At 35.7% G+C, this 16,339-nt stretch overlaps 1 protein-coding gene across 1 annotated transcript in view; it reads right to left on the bottom strand.

Moving 5' to 3' along the window:
• Positions 1 to 1,038: 1,038 nt before the first annotated feature.
• GAD1 (glutamate decarboxylase 1) overlaps positions 1,039 to 16,339 on the bottom strand; it is a 37,701-nt gene continuing 22,400 nt past the window's right edge. Inside the window, exons 13-17 of the mRNA XM_064451573.1 lie at positions 14,659 to 14,737; positions 12,883 to 13,032; positions 10,449 to 10,556; positions 9,657 to 9,746; positions 1,039 to 8,000 (exon numbers count right to left, since the gene is read on the bottom strand). Of these exons, the coding sequence (XP_064307643.1) occupies positions 7,827 to 8,000; positions 9,657 to 9,746; positions 10,449 to 10,556; positions 12,883 to 13,032; positions 14,659 to 14,737 (601 nt within the window). The 3' untranslated portion in view covers positions 1,039 to 7,826. The remainder of the gene's footprint in view (positions 8,001 to 9,656; positions 9,747 to 10,448; positions 10,557 to 12,882; positions 13,033 to 14,658; positions 14,738 to 16,339) is intronic.

The raw sequence follows: 16,339 nt of genomic DNA, 5'->3' as shown, positions 1-16,339 counted from the left end.
ACTACGGTTCTTTGGTTCAGCACTATCAAACCCAGCACATAGAGATCTCACCCAGTAAGGCTCTACTCCTTGGGAAAATCAAGAACCATGCTAGTGCGTTTAGCAATTGCCGGTGCCTCACGTGTGGCAGAAGAGTGAATTAGCTGAAAGAGACAGTCAGTAAGAGTTTTTCTTCAAAGGGTGCTCACAGCCAAACACTGCAACCAGGAATCATAAAAGAACTCAAAGTAATGGAAATAGAACATTCATCACAAACAAACTAGCAGTCAGTCTGGCCCTATGCCCACAAGCACAAATGTCAGTCTTACCCTGCAGGCAGCCTTCCCGAAAGTAAAGGAGGAAGCTTAATTGAGATTAATGGCCTTTTTTCTGGGGCCCATGCAAAGTCCTAATTAATAAGGCAATACATTGAACAGTGAACATAATTTATAATATGTGCAATCTTTAGAAGACATAAAAAGCACTGACCAACATGACACTGAGTGAGAAACGTCTTATGCCTTTCTCACTTTGCTTTTAGAGACATTTTTACCTATCTAGTTTAAAGTTAGCATTCCAGGTTTTATTGAAGGCCAATAGGCTTGCTTTATACACCAGCATTATCCAAACTCTTGCTGATGTCACACCAAGTAGATATGGCTTCAAATCAGCTTACATTACAGTCAGAGATGATAGGCTTCTATAAATCTAAATTAAAGTAATTGCACGTACATTTGTTGATTTTGCTTGTAGTGACATTCTCCTATGCTTTCTTGAAATGTTAAACTTAGTTTTTCTCCATTTCCTATCACCCGCAATGATCTTACATATTTTTTCTCACACTGTTGTGGGACACCACCTTTCCAAATAAAACAAGGCCAAAATTTTTCACATGGTAATTCCTGCCTCAAGCCAACTGTTCTCAGATGAACTAGGCTGGTATCCTGTTAAAAGGTATACATAATTTAGAAATTTCACATGATAGAGATTTAAACATTCATATACATACAGAACACACACATACTTTCAAAGGTAAGAGAAAATAATTTACTATTTCCTTCATTACATACGTGCTTAATGTTATACTTCAAGAATCTTTGAAGATGTCCTGAAAAGTGCTACACAAAACAGTCAACATCATGCAAGACTTCATTTTTTCTCATACATGCCAAGTATGTACATGCAAGTGTCCTTGTGTTTTGTATAAAGAAATATAAATACACTCACAAATATACATATAAAGTATACTTATCCAGTCTGAAATAATTACATTCAGATGCTGAACAGATTATCTAATAAATAGAAGAAATAAATCAAGGTGTGTAATATTTTATCTTCACATTTTTCTGTTACTGTCATTACTAAACAATGCTCCACTTTTCCTCAGTAGATAGATCTATTAAAACAGAGAATACAATTTTTTTTTTCTTTACCAGGTCTACTTAAAAACTTCTGCTTGTGTCTAATCTTTTACTCTAAACATAATTTTAATTCTGCTTTGTCCAGAAGTCTGGTTCTTCCAAATGCTCTAATGAAACCCAAATCCTTCCATGTTGTGCAGCCATCCTTCCTTTTAACCTTTGCTTTCAGTCAATGCTTGTGTCTTCTCATTTCGTTTTCACTAGTTTAGTTGCAGTTCTTGAGTGAATGGTACTCCTGATTCATGTATCAACACCCTAAGCATAACAGTCACAATTTGCAAATTACAAAACACTAAAGAAGAAATTCAGGTAGATGCAATTCTGTTGACCACAGCGAGCTGTACCTAACTACAGACAATCTCACTATGGTCCTAACATTTTATTGAACAGTGTGTATCTAAGCTGAACATTCCTTAATATTCACACATGATACAATCATCCTCCATAATTTTTAGTACTTTACATTATGGTATTTGCATGCTACACCGATGGACTTAAGTTTCTTTGCAGCATGTATTTTCTCACACCTAGTTTGCTAAATAAAATTCTTTACCTTGGAAAGAAAACTACTTAAGAAAAGTCATCCTACTTGAAGGATGCTCATCTTACCCTAAAGCAACCAAAACCAAATTTGTTACATACTGTTAAAATCAGTGATGGTTCTATGGATAATGCATAAAGCAGTAATTAATCAGCTGTGTCTATATCATGAAAAAAATAATTTTATACTTTTATTCGTTCAAAATGTATTCTTATTTTTTCAATATATTTGGTGTACACAAAAATAAGAAGAATTTAAAACATTTTAACTCCCATAATAGAATGGCAGGTTGCCCCAAACATGGTCTAGAATCTAAGGTTTTCAATCATCTTTTTCATATTATACATGATATATATCAAGTATATATCATGCATAGATAAAGACGTATCACATGCCAAAAGCTTTGCCACAAAAGCTTTAATTCGTACTATGTTTACACAGGGAAAGACTTCTGTTTTGTACTTTATATTTTGTAATTATTATGCTTCACTCAAGTCCTATCATGAAAAAAAAGTGTTTCCCTGAAGTTATGCCATTCTTATAAATTTTACATTTCACCTGTTTTACGCTCAAACTCAGTTTCTGGTGTATTTTAAAATGTCTATGATTTTGTATGAAATACACTGAATTTGTTTGATGATACTGCATTACGTATAGCCTTTTTTAAGAGGGTGTAAGAATTTCAGTATTTTTTCCTACCTCAGACTTAGGGTCTCATTCTCTTGCTTTATTAGGAAATGGGCTTTCATTTCCGAGAATGGGAAAGATTAATTTATGCAAACAGCAACAATTCTCCCATTGACTTCTGTGGTGGCAAGACTAGGCTTCCCTTGCACACCTTTACAAAATTTTTCTTATAAAACATATTTACTTTACTCACAAATAAAGCTGCCAACATCACATTTATTTGTGTTTCCAGGCAACATTTTTACTGTAAAATACTGTGCATTATAATGCTTAATACAAAGTGGCTGAACAAAGAAACCCAGTTCTAACTGTCTCTGTTAAGAATACTCACAGATTTTCTGCTATGAGAATTTTAAATGCTTTTGCAATCAGGCACACGGTATCTCTAGTACTGATTCCACAGTGTATTGTCATATGACCATGAGGGCTCCTCTTACCATCATTGTATAATTTCTTGCCAGATAAGACATAACACTATTCAAAACACCTTTAGGCCTGGTCCTGTCCTGCATTTTTTTACATACAGAAGAGTACTTTTTCAGTCAAGCAGATTTTTGATTGCATAAAAATATTCCAGTTCTGATTGTGTGCAGATTTAAATGTGCTTAATAAACAAACACTGAGATCAGCCAGCGGCATTGCAAAGTGTGCAAAGTTAAGCATGTATTCAAGCCTTCCAGGGAGTAAGACCTGCGTTACAAGACGTAAGTTTTATAAATACATCCACAGATTAGACAGCAGGGTTTTTACCACAAGGGCTTGGTCTTATTCTTTTTACCCATTCCAAAGTTGCTGTTTGATTTCTTGGGTCCTCTGTATAAGTTGAATGAGGATTTCAGAAACTACACAAAACACCACACAGAAAGGTTTTTAGATCCTCTATTTTTTAGTATTTCTACACAGCACTAATGTCTCAACAACGCCATTCAAACCGATCAATGTTCAGAGCTTGGGGGTCTTCCTCAGTCTGTGTTGGTATAAGCTCACATTCAATTCACAATTAAAACTAAATAGTAGCCTTAGCATTTACCTCACTGTTTTTAATGTGAGAGATAATGTTGTATGGCTTTTGTCTCATATTCTTAAGGAAACAAAAGAGCTCACAAAAATTATATGAGACAAATTAGACAGTTTTAAGATCAACTTTTATTGAAAAATTAAAACTGCATTGCATATCTTCTTTATAACTTCAACATCTCTTAAACCACAAAACAGAGATTCTGTCTAAAAAATCTCTTCATATTTGTCACCATTCAAAAAACAGATTATGAACTAAGTCAATGATGATTTTAAAATTCTGGGTTATTCCCAAGGCCCCTGGTTCCGTCCGTCTGTTGTGAATGGTATAATCTAACTATCTTCTCTAAAAGTACCTTTAATAACACAATCAGAATTTTTCTCATTCAAAATCAACAGCTACTGTTCATTTTTATCCAATGATCAGTCTTTTCCAAATAAATTACCTCAGTTAATAAGCACTGCAGCTACATGTTCAGCTAAGATCTTGGCTATTTTTTATTTGATCTGAAATCACCCACACAAAATTACAGTGATTGTCCATGTGATTTTAAAGGCAAAATTGCTACCTTAGAGTATATTTTAAACCTCAGAAAAACAAAGTTACTCACCTGGAATTGCAATGCTTTGAATTAGTCAACACTTCTGTATATCCATACTTCCTGATCTTTCACAGTCAATAGTGTATGAATTAAAAAGCAGGAAAACTGCAGGTAAGCTTTTGTCTGAGAAGCTGTAACATATTACTCAGATGAAAATTACCTACTGAGAAGAAAACACAGATGAGTTTTCTCACTGATGACCGTAACTGCTCTGTTAAAATCAGCTAATCAAGTCAGAAATTATTGAGACCTGTGCCTATGGAAGCAGGTACATATAATAGAGAAACACTCCAGAGTCTAGTATTAGAATTAAAAGCTTTGCAAAAATCTAATTGTGGGTATCATCTGTGTTGAGACATAACACCGCAGAAAGACAAGATAAAATGCAGAGGGTTGGAAGATAAATTCAAATTCCCTGTCTTTAGAGAAAATACCTCTGTGATAATTGTCTCACTCCTTGAACAGGCAGAAGGAGCTCCATTATTTCCACCTAGCTGCAAAACATCAATGGCAATAGGTAGAACCCCTAATGCTTTTGACCTCCAAAACACAAGATACTCTACTAAATGAAGAAGCAGAAATTTTAGTAGCAGAACATTGTATGTGTGCTGAAGAGATCTAGCCCTATTTCTGGCTACATCACAGGACTGTCCAAGGTTTGCTGTATGAATGCCAGTAAGTCATACTATGGTCTTTCCTATAGTTTCATCATCAGTTACATCAGGATGATACTCTTTACCTAGTTTATATGCTTCTAGAAGATACATTTCAAATACAATAAATTATTATTAGACTATTGAGATGATTATCTGGATACAAGGTCCAAGCGGTTAAAATATTAAGGTTAGAGGATTATGGGTAAGTTGGAATCTTTAGTAATACTGTTGCTGAAATATCTTGACTAGGGAGGTGGAGGAAGTCAGAAATTCCCACCTAAGGCCTCCCTGAAGAAATCACAAGGACCATGGTGCTGCTTGTGTGGAAGATGTAAAATCCCCTAGTGAAGCCAGGCCAGCAGTTATACATATTTGCATTGATTATACTATGCATACTGTTTCTCATAAACAAGAAGGACTGAGGGAAATCTTTCAATCTTCTGTAGCTGCCCTTTGAATAAAGTAGAACTGCGACAGACCAGATTTCAGGCAGAAGCCTGTAAAACAGAAGATGACATGTACTTCCTCTTCAAAACAAACTTGTTTCTGTACTCTGAAAAGAGCTCTCAGTGGGAGAGGCCCTCTAGTTTTGATGAATAGCTGGTATCTATAATGAATGGCGTTTAATATTATGGAAGTTGGTAGTGAAGTCATTGTTCACGCTGACTACTTCTATATTGCAGGCCCCAGGACATACAGCATGGATGTTTACATCAAGGAATGTTAAGTACTGAAGACATGGTAAGATATCAGGGTTATAATTAAGAAAGATTGAGGTTTAAGATAACAAAAGCAAGAAACCAACTACACTGTCTTGAGGAAAATAACTTAATAGAAGAAATACTGAACTGGTGAGATTACTTGGGGGTTTCATGGCATAAAAGTAACGATATAGATAATCTTTTGAAAACCATACTCATAAATCTAAAAGACAGTGACAAATTTACCATTATTTTTAGATTAAACTCTAATAATTTCAAGAAAAAAATTCAGAAAGTTACAGAAGAGGGATAAGCAAGAACCCTGTGAAAAGCTGGAAAGGCTGTGCTATATGATACAGCATTTACCATGACAGCTTCTTTCTGCTCTGACCCAGACAGCATCCTCAGAAGACAACCAGTGGGACCTGCAGGATGGAAATCTCTCCTTGTTGTAGCTGTCCTTCCACAGGACTGAAGGGGGGACAGAGAGGCTGTGAAAACTGCATAGCATGACTGCATTCCACTGAATGGTTCTAAAATAATTTAATTTTTTTACTGATTTGGGGAGGCAGAGAGAAGAAAAGAAAAACAAATTAATTACAGACTTGCATAGAAGATACCCATAAAAGCATGTCTGAAAAGATCTGAAATTAACATATTCTATTTATCACCATGACAGTAACTCAGCAGACACAGGACTATTGAATCCTCATTTTGTTCCACTACTCTGCTTCCAGTATAGAGCTTTCCACCGGGTAGTGTTGATTATCTAATGATTAAAACTGAACATGCTACAGATGACTCTGGTGTCTATAGTTTGCAAAGTCTAGCCAGCTTAAACTGTTGTGACAAGCCAGCTGTATTTAAAGATTCTGAGATTACTTTTGGTTTTATTTATTTTATAAGCTCCTAAGACACAGTGAATTCCATTTCACTAGAAGAATGATGCTGCTTAAAACTCCCACAGAAATGCTACAGACCTTCAGGAATCTTCCTACAGAATTTAGTTAAAACGGTCATAGAGACAGGGGCCTTGGTTAGCAACCAATATTCACTAGAAAAGCATTCAGAACACCGAACAGACAGTCTGACTTTACAATAAATAAAACTGAAAAATCTAACAGATTAAAGGGATCTCATCATTTGACAGTCTATACACAATGTTAGAATTCCTTATATTCAGTAAAATTATCTGTAAGTTATTACTTTAAGGGCACTAGGATTTAAATGAAAGTGTCAACTAATATTTTTGTATTTTTTCTTTGGCTCACAAAGACACTAAAATACCATAAACATTATTTAGAACTTCAATAATATATAAATAGGCTACATTACAAATGGAAGAAAATACAAGACAACTCTTCAGCATGGTAAATCTCTGCATATAAATAAGCAAATATTTCATATACCTACAATTCAACAGTTATCTTGCTGTAAAACTATTACATTTAAATCCTTTTACACAAAGTCATTTAACAATAATATACACAATCTACACAAATTAACCTCTAAAAATACAGCAATAATATACCTGTTACAATAACTCTGCTACTATTATCCCCTGATGTGACACTAAAGGGGAAATACAACTATTTTACTTGAAGGTGCTGTTAGAGATTGCTATTTTGTACGTGAAAGAAGCACCGACAATAAGATTTAATACTGTTATACATTTTCTTTAGCTCCTAAGAATCTACATTTCAGAAATGTTTCTAGATGTCTATTTTTACCTGGCAGAAAAATCTGTAGCACATTATCCACATCATTAGTTGTTGACAGGAAAAGTTAATTCTCTTAAAGTGGAAAACATGCTGTGGCTTAGATCTAAGTTTATAACCACTTTTTTAATATATATATATATACACACACGTATATATATATAATTATATATATATTTATTTATTTATACTGTACATATATACTGTGCAGAGTTCTTAATTTGCTATTTTAGTTCTTACTAATTTCCTGCTGACTACAATAAACAAGACCAATGTAAGAGTCAATAGTACTTCAATTTCAAGATAATACATTTTCCCTCAGTAATATGATTTACCAATACATCTATGTTTCAGAAGCCTATAGTTGTTTTGTTTAAGGATGTCTTAGGAGATTGGAACTTACAGAAAGAGAATTTCCTTAAAACATGTTCTGCAGAACTGGGTTAAAAAATAGCCAGTGCTGGGAAACAGTGAATTAGAGAAATAAATAATTCAACCACTGTATTACAGCTCCTGCCCCAATCTCTCTATTTCCTCAATGAGGAAATCAATGTCAGACTTAGTTGCTGCTGGGTTTGAGATGACCATTCGGAAGAAGTTGACTTTATCGCCCTGAGGCTGATATCCAACCATGGTAGTACCTGACTCCATCATCAGTGCTTTGATTTTCGGTGCCACCTTTATCAGAGGGAGGAGGGGGAGAGAGACAGAGGAGAGTAATTAAAAACTTTTAGCTTTTCTTTTCATGTCACAAAATTTCTTAATTTGGGAAAAATAAATGGACAGATCAGAAAGGCACTAGTTTTTATAAAAAGATCTCTAAGACAAACAGCTTGAAAAACCGAATATGTAGGATTGGATATTTGAAGGAAAATCGACAACAATAATATCTATCGTTTTGATTAATAGACTAATAGCACCCTAGAGTATTCACTATATAATAATTTTATATATTAAATGTGCAAGTCATTTCTCTGTGCTGAAGATTGTCGTGAAGAAATATTTTCAGCCTTTCTATAAAAACCTACTCCAGAACCACATTTTTGAGGGTAACAGATGTTTTCCATCAGAATATTACATATTCTCAAAGTTATTTACTGGGGGTGGTGGGGAGTGGGTGCGACGAGGATGGGATGACAACAACGATGGAAATTTTTCAAAAAGATCTATGTAATAAAGAATATTTTCTGTTAATGTAAGCCATGGAAACCTTCCAGTAGTTTTGCAATACTGCGCATTTGCTGCAATCTCACTTCTTCACTTTAGTTTAGAAGGAATAATGTTCTGACAATCTTAATATCTGGTATTGACTGAGCCCAGTTTTGCCATTTCTTTCTCCTGCTCTGCTGTCTGCCAGCCAAGGTCAGATGTCTGGGTCTTTTACTGTTATGTAGGATGCTTTAAAATGTCCTTTAACATTTAACAGGGTCAAGTAAAACATTTCATCCTTCTTCCCAGTCTTATCTATCTTCCTCTTTTCTCTCTTTTCTGGCAGTTTCTTTACCTAACATGTCACTGGGTTGACCCAGGAATTTCTGTGCTCTTCTGTTGTCTTTCCCCAGTGTGATGCAGACATAAAATCCTCTACAAAACCTCCCAGGTTTGCCCATTCTTCTCCCTTCCCAAACATAAAAAAATTGCAATTCGTTTTAACAACTATGAAATCATTCTTTTGCCTCCTAAATGTGTTTCATTCCACTTCTGTCTATCTAAAATGCTACTACAAACTTAACACATTTCATTTCCCTCAAGTCCTAACTAACACGATACTTTTCCTGGTGATGCCTCTATGATGCCTTCACTTCCTTCTATCATTTCTTCAAATAAATTTATCCTAACGTCCTCCAAAGGGTATTCATTTTCACTGAAATGCATTAATGCATGACTAACCAAGCACATTTAAAAGATGAGAGACTTCTGAGAGTCCCGAGAAGGACTTAGAGGTTTCCATGTCCTTTATCTGTCCCAACATTTCAAAAAATTACCCTTCCATTTCTCTTGCTGATATGCTCTCATATTCAAACAGGACTGGGACGTCTTTGTGCCTAGCTACTTTTTAAAGATTCATAACACTTTTGGGAGCACAGAAATTATACAGAAGAGAGAATCACTGAGTATGTTCTGTATCTGGTTCTACAGGGGAAACGTGATTTCAGCCTCAGTATAAATAGGAAACAAAGGTGAACAAATATCAAGGTCATAACAAGCAATTGGTGAATTGTCGTCCCAGAATCTGGAACATGCATCAACACTCGGATATATTATTTTTAAGAAAAAGAATACTTTGGGTTGAAAGAGTAGACTGTATTTTTGCATTTAACAAAACCCACATACCCTGTGTAACTTCTCTCGTCTCTCATCACTGTCTGGCATGCCCCTGAGACTTGGCGGAATATACCAAAAACATACATTTGTATGCTCTGGCTGCAAAAAGAACCAAACACATACATCAGTAAACAAAATAATACACATGAATCACACATTAAAGGCTACTCAGTAGTATATTTTAGCACAGGCATGGAATACAAAATATAGTATCCTAGTTCTGCATGTTAAAACAAAATAAATGGATTACAGTACTGCCGGTGGCAGCTGCTGTCTTAGATTCCCTACACATTGTCCTATTTACAACGGTTTAGGGCTCTAATGAAGTGCAAATGCTTTTCACCTTCATGCAGTTTTATGAGGAACTGTTTTCCAGGATGGCAGCAAGGGCAACCCAATTTTCCTTTTCTTAGAAAATGGAGAGACTAAGTATATTTGTTACTCTGTCAACTAAGAGCTTATGTAGTGGCACTAGCAACAGAAGATACAGAAAAAATAGCAGATTCTCAGTTATGTATGTTAATGTGGAATCTCAGCATGAGTAGATTATATTAAGGTAATCTTCATGCCCTAAACTGGGCAGTCCTCTGCAGAAGAGGAGGGGAGATAAGTCTGACATTTATGATACAAAACCACGTGCACTTGGCAAAAAAATTGCCCAGAAGCAAACAGTCATGTAGTTCTTTAGAAAGTAAGAGCAGTTTTGCATAGCTGGCTTGAAGAACTGTGAAAAGTGTGAAGACTGTGTGAATTCCATACAGATTTGGATCCTACACACAGGTTAAATGGAAGATAACTTACCTCCCCTTCAAAAACCATCTCAAATTCTTCTCTGTTTTTGATTTTAGTGTAGAGATACTCTGCCAGCTCCAGGCATTTATTGATCTGGTTTTCAAATCCTACTGTACCCTGTTTTAGAAAGAAAGTAAGTGTTAATTATAGGGTCATTTTTCCTCCTCCAGTGCAATCATCTTTTCAGATAGGCTTCACTCTTAAATGTCTTCAGTGAGAAAACATTTAGCAGTACTATTTCTTGTAATTTAAAAGTAAATTTAATCAACAGTATAAAAGTGGCTAAAGGTGGCGTAACTGTAATCGCTATTTGGTTTTGGTCTCATTTTAAGATAATTTATTATGATAATAACAAGAGCTTTGTTATTTTAATAGACTTTGTCTGCGGTTTCCAAAAGTATTATGAATATTAAGTCTTGGCTTCCCAGCTCTTGCTGAAAGACTGAGAACATGGAATGGGAACTCAGTTGAAAAGGTTAGGGTTGGGAAGTAATTTATTTCCTCTGAACAGTTTGCTAGAAATTTGCATGTTAAAAAGTCAGCAAACAAAAGCCTGCAATATGTTTACTAGAAGTCATTTGCCTACCTAGTGATCTTTCATCACATCTGATTTGTTTTGAAAGATCATAATCCCAGAAAAAGTAGATGAGTGTTGAAAATAAATAAAATAAGGAAAAACAAGTTGTGGGGTACACTTTTGTAAAAGAATGAATGAAGATGAAAGAAAGAGGTAAGTTCTTTGTGCTGAATAAAATTACTAAAGGTAAAGTCACAAGAATACTTCTGGACCTAGCCTGTATATTTCTGCTATGAGGACAAAAGTATGATCGCTCATGGTGGCTAATGCTAAAGGAAAAATTTCCATAGCTTCCAGTATTTTGTCTTCTTAACGTTTTAGTAATATAATCATGCAATCTGCTAGAAACAGGTTCTATCCAATACCTCAGAGAACTCAGGTCTAAGAAATCTGAATCTGTCTCAGGACCAACAGAAATCCAAAGTAACTAATTTCTGGAGAAATTTAAATTCTAGATACACAGATCAATCTAGCAATCTTAATCTACATTATTTTTAAAGAATCACATCCACAGATATCCTACTTCTGAATTTTAAATGTGACCCACACCCGTTATCACTTCCACTGTATTTTTTTTACTTTATTGTGAAGTGCTCTGCTTCTTCAGTGAAGCCAGTTTAACAGGTCAACATAACAGCAGAGAGAGAATCAGCATGCTAGTTTTAATAACATGTGTTTGGCTGGTATTTAGAAAAACATTCAGTCCATGTTTTGGTGGTGTCTGTAGTCAGCACCTGGTGCTTAGAACCATAAACAGCACACTTCAAAGTTGCTGTCACAGTCCAATTCCAATGTGTTATAAGCAGTTTCATATTACTGGATTACAGTACCAAAATTATTTATTTTGGAGGAAGAACTGAGTCTGAACTGAAATGTACTTAGCCTGGTAATCAAACCTATGCTGATTACTAAAGTAATTGTTATAAGTATTTTGTGTTGAAGTGCTGTGTTTCTGAAGTAGTTCTTAAAATAAACAATGACAACTCTACAGTCTGTTTAAAAGTAACTGTGTATCTACAGTTCTGTTCCTTTCTTCCCGCAGTCTTCAATATTGAGGAGATCTGCAGGAAAGCATCTTTCACCATCACAGGTTATTTACTATTGCTGTCTCTCACCCAAAGTGAAAACTGTTTTATGATTGTATATTTTGCCATTGGATTTAATCTCAGTTCTATTAAAAAACATTAGACTGTGGACAGGTTACCCAACTGAATTCCCATTTTGTCAGCAGAAGAGCAAGAAGAATAGTAATAAGCTGACTGCAGATAACAAAATAAAAAATGAAGTGTGTTTTCTTGACTACATAGACCCTCATCTTCAAACAGTCAAGACTGTACGTAAGCCTGTGCTTAAATTCAGCCATCCAGGCATACCACTGTAGTCCTAGGGAATCAACTGTTAAATCATTAGTTGCGGAAAGCTTAAGAAAAAGGCTGTGTCTTCAAAGTTGCTTATAAAACCCATGCATAGAAATGTGATTCTCAAAGGACCCTTGTAAGTCATCAAGTCTTCTCTGCAGCTACTACAAGTAATCCGCAATAAAATACATATGTAAGTTTGCAGAATCACAACAAAGGACCATTTTGGTGTCCTGCCCTCACTGGTTTTGCTGCAGGACTCACCTAGTGACTTAAACCTTTCTTCTAATTTCAGGCTGTATTTACTGATCACAGAATCAGTAAATGATGATGGCTAATATTGTTCTACAATTTAAATGGCTCTTTTCTGACTTAATACTCAGATACCTGTGTGTTTAGAGATTGTAACTACACAAACATTTATGTTAAAAAAAAGTGTTCCACTACATGAGACTTATAAATTAAATAAATATATTTCTGATTTTTGAGCTGAACTTTTATTATTTACCTTTGCCTTCCACATCAGCCAGAATTTGAAAATGTCCACATGTCGACCACACTGTATTGCCTTATCTCCAGTGTCATAGGATACATCATACTGTTTGTCTTGCTGGAAGAGGTAGCCTGCACACATTTGATTGCAGCCTTGAAGTACACCCTGTAATGAAAAACATGTACTTATATGACTTACATGGCATATGGGCATATGTATACATACATAATGAAACTGTATACATTAACAATATACTAAAAATGCATTTCAAATACACACAGAAGAATTGTTCTTTAATGGGCCAAATTATAAAATACTGGCCTTGTTTTGTAAACCTGAGCCACAAAATTAATTTCATAACCTAAGGTGGTTCTCTTAGAAGTCCCTAAGTAGTCATATGGTTTTTGTACACCCACACCTGAAAAAACATTCTCAGATTAAGTTAGATTCCTAGGTTTTGATACTAACTTTGTCCACCTCACTTTGTAAGGCTATGTTGTTAAGACTTAAATTTTTGATGTGTTACACTAGAATAAAGTTGAGGTATCTCAGTGCAGCAGATAGCTACAGAAAATTAAGAAAAAAAAGTAACTGAAGGTTTTAACTTTATAAATTGTCCAGCTTTATTACACTTACCATTAGTGATAGATATAAGTACAAATGACCTAAGAGAGACATTTTTTGCTTACAAATAAATATGGTCCACAGCCCAGTAGAAACCCACAAATTACTGGCAAACATCTCTGCAGGAAACACGGAGGAGCAAATTCCTGTATGTTACACAGAAGTCTTACACATGCGACAATACTAAAATGGTTTGCATCTCCTTTAGAGTTTATTAGTGGTTATTTGAAGATGCTTGAAGACGCTGGTGTAGCTGACAAATACAAAAACACCTATCAAAGTTCTCATATAGAGAATAAAAATTTTTTCCAAAATCCTGCAATAGTTAGCATAAAAAGCATGCATGCCACTAAATAATGGCTAGTTCTTCCCTCCAATATATGTCAAAGTGTTTAATAAAGGGAAATAAATGCTGCAGTCTTCAGTTTAGAGCCGGGTCACCTGGAAGAGCAATGACAGACCTAGGGCTGGAACACACAACTCCTTCATCCCAGTCCTACTCACAGGGACCACTTCTTCAACTAACCTCTTCTAGTAGCAACTGACATGTCAAAAATTAGTAGACAACAGAATTAGTTCTATCCACAGATGACATTACTATTTTTTTATTATCTAAGGCAAATACATATTGCTTAAAAGAATTAAGACGCTGGTCTTGCTTTCATCAATGACAATGAAGAATCTAGAAGAAAGCCTTGAAAATATATATGGAATAATAACAAATGCAGCATGGTTTCTTTTCAACAGAACTGAGAAACTTTTAAACCACTGTGTAAGGTTAAAAAGTTGCTTTTTATTTAAGCACTTTAGACTGACCAATTACTAAGACCAAGGATGCATGTTCAGTATATCATAGAAACAACAGGGCAGATGCTCAGATGAAGTATATTAGCATGACTCTAGTGTTGTTATTAGCATGTGCAAAGGTTCAACAGCCAAAGATCTGACCCATATTGTCTATAGCTTTAACAAAAAACCACCAGAATACAAAAAAAAAAAAAACAGAAAAGATAAAACAAATTCCTAAACACAATGTAAATCCACACAATTATTTCTTCAAAAAACAGTTCTGAAATTAAATGGATTTTGCACTACCCTCTTAAGAAGTAGGGCTTGATGTTTACTTTTTTTTTTTTTAACTGCTTAATTATTAAATATAAGGCAGACCTTCTCCCGGACAAGAATGGCAGAACATTGTAACAACACTCCCATCATCTTGTGTGGATTCCAAGTGACTGAGTTGGCTCTGCAAAAAAATTACACATTCAGATAGGTCTGGAAAACAGAAACTTAACCTGAAGCAGTCACCTTTGTTTTCTGCTTTCAGCTGGAAATGTATGGAGTTTTGACCATGATGATTTCACTATGGAGATTATTAGTGTCTCAAGTGTCTTCTTTTGCAACTATACTGTCCAAAAAATGAATTTTTCATGCGTTAACATTGCAATGTCAGACTTCTGATTAGTTTATATTATTACCAATACCAGCTAATTAGCGTCAGACAGTGCTGATTAGCTGATATAGTAACTTCATCCCCAGAAGACTCCGCTTCTAGAAATGGCACTAATAAAACTAACAAAAATAGTTCGACAGGTTATATCAATTGAAGGTACTGACTGGGGGAGGGGGGTTTCAGAGAATTAAGGGAATGATATGAATTCTGGGAGAATACAGTTCTTTACTGAACAGCTGCTGGAAAAGTAGAAAGCAAAGGAAGACACTCCTTACGCTTATCTGCTTTTCCAGTTAGTCACAGGAGGCCTTTTCTGTACTAGCTTGTCAAGCCCATGAACTGTTAAAACACTATAAAACTTCACATCACAATCCTACCATTCTAATACTTTTCATGTGTAAACACAGGCATATGCGCAAGATCACCTAATTTACTAGCCAAACAGATGAGATATTCTGTATTTTTAACGCACTATACTAGACAGTTTAATGATGATCCTAAAATCAATGTGCCAACATTGCACATCCATTGACATCTTCACCCTAAGTAATTAATTACCAAACGTCCCCTTGAATCACTGCGTGTTCCAGAGAAGGAAAGTGTATAATGATATTTCACAGACTCTGTGTGTGTTCTTACAATGCGCTTGAAAGAAAATTCAAAGATATTTCCTCCTCTTCTACACCGTACTCTCAGAGGACACAGACACAACGACGGTTCCTCTGTTTTGAGCAACACAACGATTCCTTCACCCCCGTCTGAAGAGCACTAAGCCCTTTAAGAGTCCAGATACAATTCCAACCTCTGCCTGCACTAGGTTAGACCTCTCAGCCAAAAGGACAGCGCAGCCTGTGCTGTACTTGGGGAGTTCACCATCTCTCTAAAATCTCCTGCTTAAGCAGTGCAAACCAGCAGGTATATAGCTCAGCCTTAGAAGGCAATTATCTTTTAAAATACTTCACTAACAGTTCAGATGGAGTAGTCAATAAACAGGAATTTATGTAACAGCTCATTTCCTTTTGAGAGCACTATGGTTTCAGGGTTCCGAACAAAGACAATTTCAAGGCATTTTCACAAGGAGCATTAGGTTTATTTTAACACAAAGACGTCACTCTCTACCCTGCACAGACAGACAGCCGGAGGCTATCCTACCACAGTCAGTCCCAGCCCTGTGCTGTGGCAGCATGCCAGCCCTCACATGCTCACATCTCTGGGCAGGCCAAATCCGGACTGAGTGTTAGCAATAGACCCCAGCTGGGGTCCATGACAGGCAATTACGCAGTACACATAGGCCCCGTCCCACGTTTGAAGGCTGTACAGCTGATTAGAAAACAAATAAAATCACACTTTGTGGCCTGCTGTTTTCTGTATTCGCTTAAGATTACAGTCTTTAGC

Source organism: Phalacrocorax carbo, chromosome 5, assembly GCF_963921805.1.
Source record: "Phalacrocorax carbo chromosome 5, bPhaCar2.1, whole genome shotgun sequence".
NCBI classification, from domain to species: Eukaryota; Metazoa; Chordata; class Aves; order Suliformes; family Phalacrocoracidae; genus Phalacrocorax; species Phalacrocorax carbo.
The sequence above is the reverse complement of the archived record's forward strand: the minus strand, read 5'-3'. Positions and strand labels throughout refer to the sequence as shown.